The sequence below is a fragment of the Sceloporus undulatus genome, chromosome 6 (genome assembly GCF_019175285.1).
Source record: "Sceloporus undulatus isolate JIND9_A2432 ecotype Alabama chromosome 6, SceUnd_v1.1, whole genome shotgun sequence".
Classification (NCBI taxonomy): domain Eukaryota; kingdom Metazoa; phylum Chordata; class Lepidosauria; order Squamata; family Phrynosomatidae; genus Sceloporus; species Sceloporus undulatus.
The window spans coordinates 161,139,386-161,151,829 of NC_056527.1; the positions used below are offsets into that span (position 1 = coordinate 161,139,386).

Sequence of the window (12,444 nt, forward strand, 5' to 3'; positions counted from 1 at the left end):
ACTGTGATGTATGTGACTCTGTGTGAATCTATGTATCATATTATATCAGTCTCTAGCTGGCTATCAAGCTATCTATTTATTTTCTGGTAGCTGCGAAATAATGCCCATTTTTGTTTTATTTGCAGTGATGGATTTAAAGAAATCATGCCCTACGATCACTTCCAGCCACTTCCTCGGTATGTATGACCTCATGTGAAAAGGATGAGATGAGCATTCATTCCACTGATAGTATAATACAATGCCTTTGGTTTATACCCAAAACAGACTAAAAACTGTTTGCCATAGATGGCAATGGCCACAGTTGACTGCCTGCCTGAATGACCATTGGTTCTGAAAATGAGATCACATGGTATTTAAATGCATGATGTGCCATTAGCAAACATCTCCTTAAATGCAGAAGCTTCGTTAGTAATGTTACCAGCTGTTGACTATTCTGTAGCAGTGAACTAAATGATGTCAACTTCAAGAAAAGGGATTATTAAATGAATGCTCTGAACTGAACACTGCAGGGTTCACATGCCAACTTAAGTGAGAGGAATTCTAGTGATAACTAATACACCCCTCCCCAAACTTAGATAGCCAGTGTGATCCAGTGCTTTGAGTGTTAGGCTAAACTCTAGGAGACCAGTGTCTGAATCCCTGCTCAGTCATGGAATCCCATTGGATGACCTGGACAAGTCACATACTCTCAGCCCCAGGGGAAGGCAATGGAAGATCCTCTCTCAATAAATCTTGGCAAGAAAACCCTTTGATGGGTTCATCCTCGGGGCACTATAAAACATGTATGGATATAGGATGGGAGACACCTGGCTAGACAACAGTTCATGTGAAAGGGATCTAGGAGTCTTAGTAGACCACAAGATGAACGTCAGTCAACAGTGTGATGCGGCAACCAAGAAAGTCAATGCGATTCTTGGTTGCATCAATAGGAGTATAGTGTCCAGATTAAGGGAAGTGATAATACCACTGTATTCTGCTTTGGTCAGGCCTCACCTGGAATATTGTACCCAGTTCTGGGCATCTCAATTCAAGAAGGATGTTGAGAAGCTAGAGCATGTCCAGAGAAGGGCAACCAAAATGGTGAAAAGTCTGGAAGCCATTCCCTATGAGGAATGGCTTAGAGAGCTGGGAATGTTTAGCCTGATGAAAAGAGGGTTAAGAGGGGACATGATAGTCATGTTCAAATATTTGAAGGGATGCCATATCAAAGAGGGAAGAGAATTGTTTTCCATAGCTCCAGAGACTAGAACAAGAAGCAATGGATTCAAACTACAGGAAAAGAGATTCCACCTAAATCTCAGGAAGAACTTCCTGATGGCTGCATATGCTGCCTCAGAGTGTGGTGAAGTCTTCTTCTTTGGAGGTTTTTAAACAGAGGCTGGATGGTCATCTGTTGGGGTGCTTTGATTAGTGTTTCTGCATGGCAGGGGGTTGGTATCAATGGCCCCTGTGGTCTCTTCCAACTCTGGACTATCACACAGGGAGTTTGCCGGGGAAAGCTTGGATTAAAAAAGCATTTTCCTGGCTAGGTCCCAAGATTTTCAGACAACATCATGATTACAGAGGAATTATCCCGGGAATATCCAGCAACAAATCATTTATGGGGAAATCTGGCACAAAGGGGCATCCAGTCCAATCCCATTCTGCCATGCAGGGGCACCAATCAAAGCAACCCCAACAGATGGCCATCCAGCCTCTGTTTAAAAATGTCCAAGGAAGGATACTCCACCACTCTCCGAGGGAATGTGTTCCACTGTCGAAAAGCTTTTACTCTCAGGAAGTTTCTCCTAATGTCTAGGTAGAATGTCTTTTCCTGTAACTTGATTCCAATGTTTCGTGTCCTATTCTCTGGAGGAGCAGAAAACAAGCTTGCTCCATCCTCAGTATGACACCCCTTCAAATACTTAAACAGGACAATCATATCACTTCTTAACCGTACTCTGTTATACCTGGGGCAGCAGGATACTTTACAGGGCCTAGAACAAGTTGTATGATATATATTTATCCTTCCAACAGATGGAAACAGATAAGAGAGTTCATGAGTAAGACCCAGCAGGCTGCTCCTCTTGCCCCCAATAACTGCTCCTAAGGTGGTTACCTCTGTTTTGCCTGACTACTGAGCTGGACTTGATTTCATTTTGGAAGTGTGCATGACTTCTCTCCCAAAAGAATGACTGTGGATCTACAGCAGGCTCACCTCTTTGGCCTTAGCCTTCTAGCTTGAACTACCTCCTCCAACCCTTGTGGTTGATTCAGTGCCATAAACCTCCCCATGTGAGCCCCCACAGTACTTAATGTGTTCACACGCAATAGAAATGAAGACAAAGTGCTTAAATGGAGTTTGACTTCACCCACTTCCCCAGTCCCTTGCGTACCCATTGCTTCTAGACAGTGAAGTTGTATGCAGGCTTCTTTTATGATTCTCCAGCACCCAGGGCAGCCTTCATTAGTCAAATGAGGAACCTGTGTCAGGGAGAGGTGGAAGTCCCAGTAGCACACAGCAGTAAGAGTGGAGCAGTAATTCAAGTTGTAAGTGCACAACTGGACTGTTTTAACAGATGGAGAATGCTTTTGAAATAAACTGGGGAGGATGTGCAGGGGGAAAATGTTCCTCCACACTTACACACACACATACACACACACGTATGTGTGCACATACACACTTGAAAACGTTTGGAATGGATCCATGCATTTCAGGCTTGTTGGAGTGTTGGGGAAGCCTTCTTTGACAGGCTCCAACTCTGGAAAGCATCTCCTGCACTGGTTTGCCCACAGACCCCCTTGTCCCACCTGGAACATGCTCCTGGGACTTTTAGATGTGGAGCATATTTTTACACTGATGAAAGAAAGAAAAACAGCTGTACAAATGTATGCTATAAACGCTTCCACAACTAGTGTTCCATGCAATGCCTTGTATTACAGCATTCACAAATCCACACACCACTAATGTCATTCGACAGTTAAATGTTCATTACATCCTGATGGTGCTTTGAAGTCTTCAGAGTGCTTCATGGGTATCATCTGCGTCTGTACAATGCCAACCACCACTACCAAAGGTTGTAAACAGCCGTTACAACTTGAATATAAGTTTTCTAAATTAATAAACAGCACCTTGCCAAATAGAACACTATTATTATCCCTAGATTGCAGGTGGAGCAGGGTGGTGGAAGACTAAAGATAAAGGTTAAAGACTGATGAAAGTAGGCTGCCCAAATAGTGTCTAAATAGCAGCTTTCATTGCTTCCACTTGCCACCACTATTGAAATTAACAGCAGTACAGTTGCCTGACCAATGTTCCACTGAAATTCAATGGCATCACAAAAAGAAGAGGCCTTTTCCATCTTCCTGGCCTTTCTGAAAGGGGAAGAGACATTCTGCCAATTAGGAATGGAAAGAATATTTGAAAAGGAAAAGGTAAAGGTTTCCCCCTTTGACATGATTGTCTCAAGTCATATCCGACTGTAGGGGCCGGTGCTCATCTCTGTTACTTAGCCGAAGGAGCCAGCGTTGTCAAAGGAGACTCTCTGGGTTATATGGCCAGCATGACTGCACAGAATGCTATTTCCTTCCCACCAAAATGGTACCTATTTATCTATTTACATGCTTTCGAATTGCTAGGTTGGCAGAAGCTGGGACTAGTGATGGGAGCTTACTCTATCATGTGGCTCTTAGGTCTCAAACTGCCAACCTACCGACTTTGTGATTGTCATTCAGCATCGTAACACTGAGCCACCATGTCCCTTACTTAGTTGCACTATGCAAAAAATATCAGTACTGGAAGGTTTCACTTTTTGAACCATGGGATTCAGAGAGTTACATTCGAGAATAGTAACTTTTCCAAGCCTTTGGGAAATGCATTTGGTGAGTAGACTAGATAATAGTAGCACTTGCTACAACTAGTCACCTTTTACTGTGCTATATATTACACTGATAATTCCTCTTGGTTAAGCCAATGAAAGAACAACATCAGATGAGCACATGTGTCAGGCTTGATAGTGAAACCATTAGCTATATTCTCTGTGTTGCCTGGTTTTGATCATGTAAGTTTGGTTTAAATGTCAACACTTCACATGCAGTAAGGTTCACATTTAGATTGTGCATAATGAGCTTAATTCAATCTCATTGGATAATTATGTGAGTTATTTTAGGCAGGGAGCATTCTAGCCTTGCCTCCTTCATCTTTGGGAACAGTTATTTAAATTTACCTTTACATTGATATGTTTTTGCCCCATCTGCTCTGTGCTCGATTTCTTTACAATATCTCTGTTGCTCTTGATGAAGGGTTTTAAATGAGATTATCATGCTGATTTCAATATGTCTGGTAGATGTAATCGGTCTATATATATTTTTCTGAGTTGTTACCAATTGTAATATTTAAAGTTGTTTTAGACTACAGCTTTTTTATGTTAGCAAATGGTCAGGGAAAACGGATGGTCAGTCTCTAAGGTTGAGAGAGTGTGACTTGCCCATTGTCACCCTGTGAGTTTCCATGGCTGAGCAGAAATTCAAGCCCTCGTCTTGGGGAGTCCTATTCCACTTCACCACATTGGCTTCGACAGTATCTGATAATGGTCTGTTGTTTTAATCAGAGTTTGCATTATAAAAACTGACAATTAACTCTTTTACTTATTACTTTTGAATGTTTTCCTCTTCTACTCAGCTGGGAACACAATCCATGGACTTCATGTTCAGTTTCATGCGGAGGTGGTATTCAGCGGAGGAGTTTTGTGTGTGTAGAGGAGACCATGCATGGAGAGATCTTGCAAGTAGAGGAGTGGAAATGCATGTATGCCCCTAAACCGAAAATCATGCAAGCTTGCAATCTGTACGATTGCCCTAAATGGGTAGCTTTGGAATGGTCACAGGTAAGCTGGCTGGGAAAGAATTCAAGTTTCTGTTTTTCAAAATAATTGCTGTATTTGTCGTCATAAAACACCACTGAAAGGGCAAGTAACATAGAGCTGCTTATCTGGAAGTGTACTTGATTGTAGACAATTTATAATGTTCTTGGTACACAATAAATGTTCTGCCTGGAGAATGCTTTAAAATATCATTGGCAGCGCAGTACTGAACAAACATGTAAAAGAATGGAATAAACAGTACAATTTCTCAACATGAAGGAGTTGCTGCTAATACAATTGCTTTATTCTGTTCTTAATTACGGGAATTCCATCCAATATGAATGGTATGTATGAAGGACTCCCTACTTCTAAATATATTGAAGCGGTGGCAGGAAAGGATCTGAAGGGCCTGATCACGAATGATTAGAAGTAGGAAGCAAGAAATAAAATGTTCAAGTATTAGGGCTCAAATGTCCTCCAGTTCAACATCCTCTTCCAACTATGAGATTGTAAAAGTATAGTGACAGTGGCAGCAAATTCTTATTATTTTCAGATCTGGAACTCTACTCCTGTCCATGCTTTTAAAGAGGGATTGTTCGGTCTTGCTATTTGTTCTTTAGCCACCAAAGGACCCAACCTAGTTTATGAAGTAGGTATAGCAAGTAGAGAGGTTGATTGCAACAGTTTGTTTGCTTGGCCTGCTGCAGCTTCTTGCAGAACAGGTGAGTTCTCCGCATACTGGAGGAGAGTAAAGATTCACCCAATTTTCAAAATGGGTAAAAAAATAATACTGAGTAACTAACTACCCAGTCATCTTGACATCAATGCCAAGAAAGGTTCTAGAACAGATAATTAAGCAGTTGGTCTCTAGGCACTTGGAAAAGAAATGTTGTGACTACTGAGGGCCACCATGGGTTTTTCAAAAGCAAATCGTAATGGATTAATGGTATATTTATTGTTAAATAGCTCTGCATGCTTGCTAGATCAGGGAAATGGTTTGCATGTACAGTAGTGTGTCTTGATTTCTGTAAATGAATTTAAAGAAAGCTCCCTAATGATTCCTTGTCATCCTGGAGACAAATGACTAGTGGGGTGTTACCAGGTTCTGTAGAAGGCCCAGTGTCATTCAACATTATTAGAAGTGACTTGGATGAAGGAATAAAAATCACATTCATCAAATTTATAGATAACACCAAGCTGGGAAAGACAGCTGATACCTCAGAAAACAAAATCAGGAATCAAGGTGACCTTAAGAGATTAGAGAATTAGGCAGAATTTTAAAAATGAATTTAGACAAGGATAAATGTAAGATGCTGCATTTGGACAGCAAAAGAACAACAACTACTCATCCTCCCCGCCAAAAAGATGTACAAATGTGGAACAGGTAAAGTATCATTTGACAGCAGAATGTGTGGAAAGGATCTAGGAGTTTTCAAAGGCTGCAAACTAAATAAGAGTCAACAGTGTGGTGCCCAGCAAAAAAAAAATCAGTGCACAGTTCTTGGTTACATAACAGAACTTTAGTATTTGGATCAATGGAAGTAATAGTACCACTGTATTTTGTTTTGGTCAGATCTCACCTGCAGTACTGTGCCCTGTTTTGGGCACCACAGTTTTGGGAGGATGTCAACAAACTGGAATGTGTCCAGTGGAGGGTGATCAAAGTAGTAAAGGGTCTGGAAACCAATTAGAAATTATTATGGGAGTGGGTATTTTTAGCCTGGAGACTAGAAGATTATGGAGCAATCTAATTGTTATCTTAAAAGAGCTAAAATATTATGTTATCTATTTTAAAGTAGCTAAAACGTTGTCATGTGAAAGGTGGAATAAATTTGTTTTCTATTGCTTTGGGAGTAGTACCTGAAGTAATAAATTCAGGTTACAATATATGTATACAAAATTTCGAGAACACCTTTTTGACAGTAATTGCTTTTCAGTAATAGAGTAGATGACCTTAAGAGATGGCAGACTCTCCTTCATTGGAGGATTTTAAACAGAGGCTGGATGGGCATCTTTCGGGGATATGTTAGCTGTAGATTCCTACCCTGGATGGAGGTTGGACTAAGTGAAATTTGCAAACTGTAAAATTGAGTGACTGTATGGGGAAAAATCATTCCTAAATTCACTCAGATTGCATGATTGTAATGAAGTGTCTTGATATTAAATAAATAAAAATGCCCAGATTTAATATTCATTCTAAAATTATTTTTAAAGAATAGTTGGGGACTGCATATGGCCACAGGCTTTACTTTGCCCATCCTTCCTTTAAGGCATTTCCTTCTGTTCAGTTCATTAATAAATGATTAAATAGCCAAAGACAAATAAAGAAATAAATCAAAAATTCACTTAATGGTTGACAACTCTTTTAATTTTTTGTCTCACTGAATCGTTTCCTGTAGTGTACGGTGACATGTGGCCGAGGGTTACGTTACCGAGTGGTATTGTGCATTGATCATCGTGGGCAGCACACTGGTGGCTGCAATTCCCAGCTTAAGCTGCACATCAAAGAAGAGTGCATTGTGCCAGTCCCTTGTTACAAGCCCAAAGGTAACTTGAAAGTGTCTGCTGGTTAGAGGTAATAGGGTTGTGTCCATTGGAAGCCACCATTTAATGGAAGGACTTCTTTTGCTGATAGAAGAACTCCTTTTGTTGGTGAAAATGAAATTTTGGACAAATTGACAAATCCAACCAATGAGAAATGGAGACTTGCATATGTTCTAGGGTTCATGTTTGGGGGAGTAATTATTTTCTAGCCATCCTTTTATCATCCTTCTTTGTGAAGGATAAATCGGCCAAAACCCTGAAAGGAAATTAGAATTTAGACAGAGGTCAATGAATTGAACACAGTTTGCTGCAAGTTGCTGAAGCATAAAGGTAAGCTTGCAGCTTGCTAGTCTGAAGTGGGGATGAATCATACTTTCATATATTGGGGAATCCTGGCAAGATGAATCCTGGACTAATGGGAATCTTTGTAGTTTGAGATTTACTCTGTGCAAGATTTGAATGTGGTTGTTATTGACCAGAAATCAGAGCTATAGAACAAAAGTATCTGAGCAGTGAAATCTTCATAAAACCCATAGCATGTTAGCCCATGCAAAAGGAGTTCTGTTTTCGATATACTGAAACCTCATGTATGATAACCACTAGCTTTCAAGATTTCAAAGAATGCAACATGTATTTTTTCCTATTTTTGTGGTGCAGATGTTATCTGCTTTGGATGTAAACTGCTTTAAAGTTTGTAAACCAACAGGCCACTCATATTTAATTTTACAAATAAATGACAATGTAGAAAATATTACTTAAATGAGAAGATTATATCTAGCAGCTTCATAGTGCTGGAACATGATATTTGCTGGGACAAACATCAGGTCTGGCAAAACAAAGATGTTGCAGTCATAAGCTCTAAGTAGGGTCTAAAATTATATAGTTTAAGTAATCGGGGATAATTAATTGCAGTCTTTTTTGCATAGTCATTGAAGGCTTACCTTACTGACATCGATATACATTTCTGTAGCTAGTTTGTTAGGTCCAAAACACACTGCAGAAATAATCCAGTTTGAGACTGCTTTAACTGCCCTAGCTCAGTGCTAGGGAATTGTTGGTACTGTAGTTTTGTGAGACATCTAGCCTTCTGTATCAGAGGAGTTTATCAGACAAGGGAAATTGGAAGTATAATCCAATGGCAATCCGAACGCCATCATGGGGTTTAACGTTATTGCGTGATAGACTACCACACGCAATTTCAGGCAATGGGAAGTCAGTCCGAATGCAATCATGGGGTTTCATGTTATTGCGTGAGAGGTGATCACACACAATTTTGGGCAATGGCAAGCTATTTTCGGGCAATAGGAAGTAAGTTCGAACGCAACTGAAATTCATGTAAATTCGCTGAACTAGCAAATTCACGTGAATGTGTTCTGGCCCCACTTTCTTTTAAATTCCTCCCGTGTGATAAACTCCAGAGAGCTCTGGTTCCACAATAAACTACAGTTCTCAGGATGCCCTAGCACTGAGCGAGGGCAGTTAAAGCAGTCTCAAACTGGATTATTTCTGCAGTCTGTTTTGGACTCTAGAGTCATATAGTCTAGTTAATCAGCTTTTTAGGATATCTGAATTTACAACCTTTAAAATTCATGGGAAATGTCATGTTGAGTGCCTGATGAGAGTTGCCTACAGTTGTCTTTCCCAGTGGGACACCTCTATGTGTGTGGGACTATAACATTGTTCTATTTTAATATTTTTTTTAAAAAAAGAAAGAATGCAATTCACATATTGACATTAAAAAAATATTAATTTCTTAATTGACGGTGTGCTGTACAAAAGGTGTCAGGACAAAAGTCAAATCAACACTGATTCACAATAAGTCTACTCTAAGCTTGGGTCCTTATTGTCCCTAAACCGTATTTGTGGTTTTGAGCTGCAGCATAAAATATAACTAGCCAAAGGTACTCCAGTTTTGATTGTGCAAAGGGCAGATATTTTTTCATATTTATGCATGCACATGTGTTTATTTAAACTCTTTTTCCTACTGCCTTTCATCAAAATTTATTGCAGAGTAATTTACAATAATAAAGACCAATAGATAATAGTTTGTAGTGTATATACCAGGCCTGCAAAAGATTAAGATTGCCTATCCATATATGAGTCTTTTGTTGTATATCCTTTTCTCCATTCTGTGACTGAAAAGGACTCTGATGCATCAGCACATTGCCTCGGATACTTCAGTAGAACGAGATTCCTGGTTTCCTTCAATTCATAACAAATAGGATATGTAAATAATGCCCAATATTTCACACGTGAAAAGTGAGACATGTGTGCCAAAGATCTATGGAGTGTGGTAAAATAGCAAAGGTTGTTAAGGAGGAAGAACAGGCAAGCTTGAAGAGACTGCAGCAGTTTTCTTATGGCTAGGGACTTTAATCATATGGGGGAAATAGGGCAAAATCGGGGTTTAAACAGCCTCTTTATTGCATCTTTAATAGTGATGTGTCTGAAAATTTTAAATGCAATGTTGCATTTTGCATGGGATAATTGGCTGTTTAACCTCCCGATTTTCTCTGTGTGATAAAGTCCTAGGTCTTCTCCTCTTGCTAATGGAGTGCAAACTACTTTTGCACTTTGAATGCAGTTTCCATCAGTTGAGGTAAGCTGGGGACAAAGGTAGAAGCAGAAGGAGGGGAGAAGAACTGGTACATTTTAAAAGCAGCTTAAAAAATGGAATGACAGTGTCTTAATAGGGACTGTCTCTGCTAAAATGGAACAGTTGGAGGGTAAAGTAGTCTTCTCTAATACATGTGTGTTTCCTTTTTCCAGAGAAAAACCCTGTTGAAGCAAAGTTGCCTTGGTTCAAGCAAGCCCATGAAGCAGAGGAGGTCAGGACTGTGTCTGAAGAGCCAATGTAAGTGTGCCATTTCTCTTCTCCCCCCAATTCCCCCATAGAGAGCACAGGCTGCTGATACATTCTCCTGACTGTTAGTAAAGATTTTAGTCCCCGGCCAAGTCATCTGGCATTTGAATTTTCTTAGGCTGGGTCTGTCCTTGCAGCTCAGTTCTCAGGTTCTTCCAAGCAGTTCTTGAGTGACGCAAATGCAGTCAGAGCCAAAGTGTGTTTGAGTTATGCTTTTCAGAAATGCAATACAAATGCATTTTAGCTATACAAATGCTCGTCCTACATAAGGTATGTTGCTGGGTGAGCTGAGTTGTGGAATGATTCTTGTAATTGACGGCTGGTGTGTTGTTGTTTTTTGTTTTTTCAAGGGGTGTGGGTGATGCGTGAACACAAAGTGTGACAGCACTGACATCTGCAGTCATAGGGAAACCTCCAGTGACCCAGATTTTCTCTCTTGTTCCCTTGGTAGAATGAGGACATTGCTCTTAGAAGTGACTGAAGGCTTCAGGGATCATGCTTTGGTCTAACATCCTTTGGGAGAATGTGTGACACAAGGGAAGCATTTGCTTTTGCATGAGCTCTGCCTGTTCCTTGAAAGGTTGGAACTAGCCAAGCTGACACAAGCCTAATAAATAAATAGTGAGAGCCTAGATAGAGACATATCACAACAGCTGCACCAGTTACCAATTTAATTTCCTTACAATTCAAAATGCTGGCGATTGTCCTTTAAGCCCTGAATGGTTTGAGACTCTCTTAGAGTTGTGATCAAATTCTCCATGGCATTTATTGGAAGATAGGTTGTGGCAGAGGGAAGGGTTTTCAGGGTGGGGGCAGAAGCTTTTTCAGGCTAAAAGAGTTCTGCATGTACATTTGGGGATTTTTGTTCTCAAGAAATACTGACTTGGGACAGCTGACCACATATTTTTAGACACACCCATATAATATGCTGCATTTGTACTGAATATTGTTGAAAGCTTAAGCCAAAATCAGGTAGAACTGCCAGAAATCTCAAATGAGGTCAGTATTCGTTCTCTAAATATTTAGTGAGGTCAGTGTTCTTTCTACACATTTCGAACACTTGTAACCCAGAAGTGTAGGATGTGGCTAGATGTCTTGTGTATTTTTCTTCCTCTGTCCTGTTGATCTTGGCAAGTGTGTATAAACAGTTGGAGATCAGCATCTTGCTCAAACCTGAAACTGCCTTCTAAGCAGGTGTTATTGATCTTGCACATTTATGTTGCCTTGCTGGTAAAAAGCAAACCAGGGTGAAGTTGCTGAGTTGGAATTTGCCTGTTCCATACCATCACACTTGGACTCATTTGAGAAAAGGAATGGCTCATCCATGTCAGAAAGGGACTGGCCCTTTTGGATCTCAAATGATGTCTACCCATGAATTTGTCACCCCATCTTTTCTTGGTGAAAATGGTGATATTGCAGTCATGGAGGCTGGAGCAAGGTGTTTTGAAAAGTTCCATGGGGCTTCTTGTTAGTAGTTTTTATCCTCTGTAAAAGTTTTTTTTTTTCCTCCCTCTCTATCTTGCTGTTGTCAGGAAAGAGAGTGACAAAGCTGTTTTTAGCAGCAGATGGCCCCTAGAAGTTGGGAAAGCTACTATTTTTGGACTACAACTTCCAGAATTCCCAAGACAGCATGCCGGCTGGCAGTTCTGGGAATTTGGGGCCAAAGAGGTAACTTTCACAAGCTCTGATGGACACCATTGCCTTGCCTTTCCTCCAAATGCCCCTAGAATTACACCTTTATCATGAGTCTTTGTGAAAGTTTGCATCAAATAGTAATTCTTTGAAATGTTGCTTTTTTGGATTTAACATGCAGCTCAGTGTCCAGATCTACCCTGGTTCTATTTTATGTTGGAGTTTTGCACTTCCTTGGAGTAAATTGCAATCAGCCTTTTAAAAGTGACACTAGGTTTTAAATGTTACCAAAATCCACAGCATGAAAATCCGTCTCTCTGACTTTTCTTTCACTGTTGTTCTATTTCAAATGTCTGTTGTGCCTTCAGAATTTGTTTTAATTCATAATGAATAAAGGAAGGATAAACACAGCTGTGTTTCGGAAGCCCACAAAAAAAGAAAAAGGTGTGCCAAGACAATATATTGAAGATAAAGGCTTTCTGACCTTATAAAATTCACGGGGCAAATTTTATGTAATAGCAATTCAGAAGTCTTTTTATAATTGATTTAATTAGGAAAAATAAT

The 12,444-nt window shown here is 40.1% G+C and overlaps 1 protein-coding gene across 5 annotated transcripts in view; it reads left to right on the top strand.

The window, feature by feature from the left end:
- ADAMTSL3 (ADAMTS like 3) overlaps positions 1-12,444 on the top strand; it is a 221,016-nt gene that overhangs the window by 164,919 nt on the left and 43,653 nt on the right. For all 5 annotated transcript variants that reach the window (XM_042475404.1, XM_042475402.1, XM_042475403.1 and 2 more), the window contains 4 exons: positions 126-176; positions 4,661-4,865; positions 7,241-7,388; positions 10,155-10,239. In XM_042475404.1, the coding sequence (XP_042331338.1) occupies positions 126-176; positions 4,661-4,865; positions 7,241-7,388; positions 10,155-10,239 (489 nt within the window). The remainder of the gene's footprint in view (positions 1-125; positions 177-4,660; positions 4,866-7,240; positions 7,389-10,154; positions 10,240-12,444) is intronic.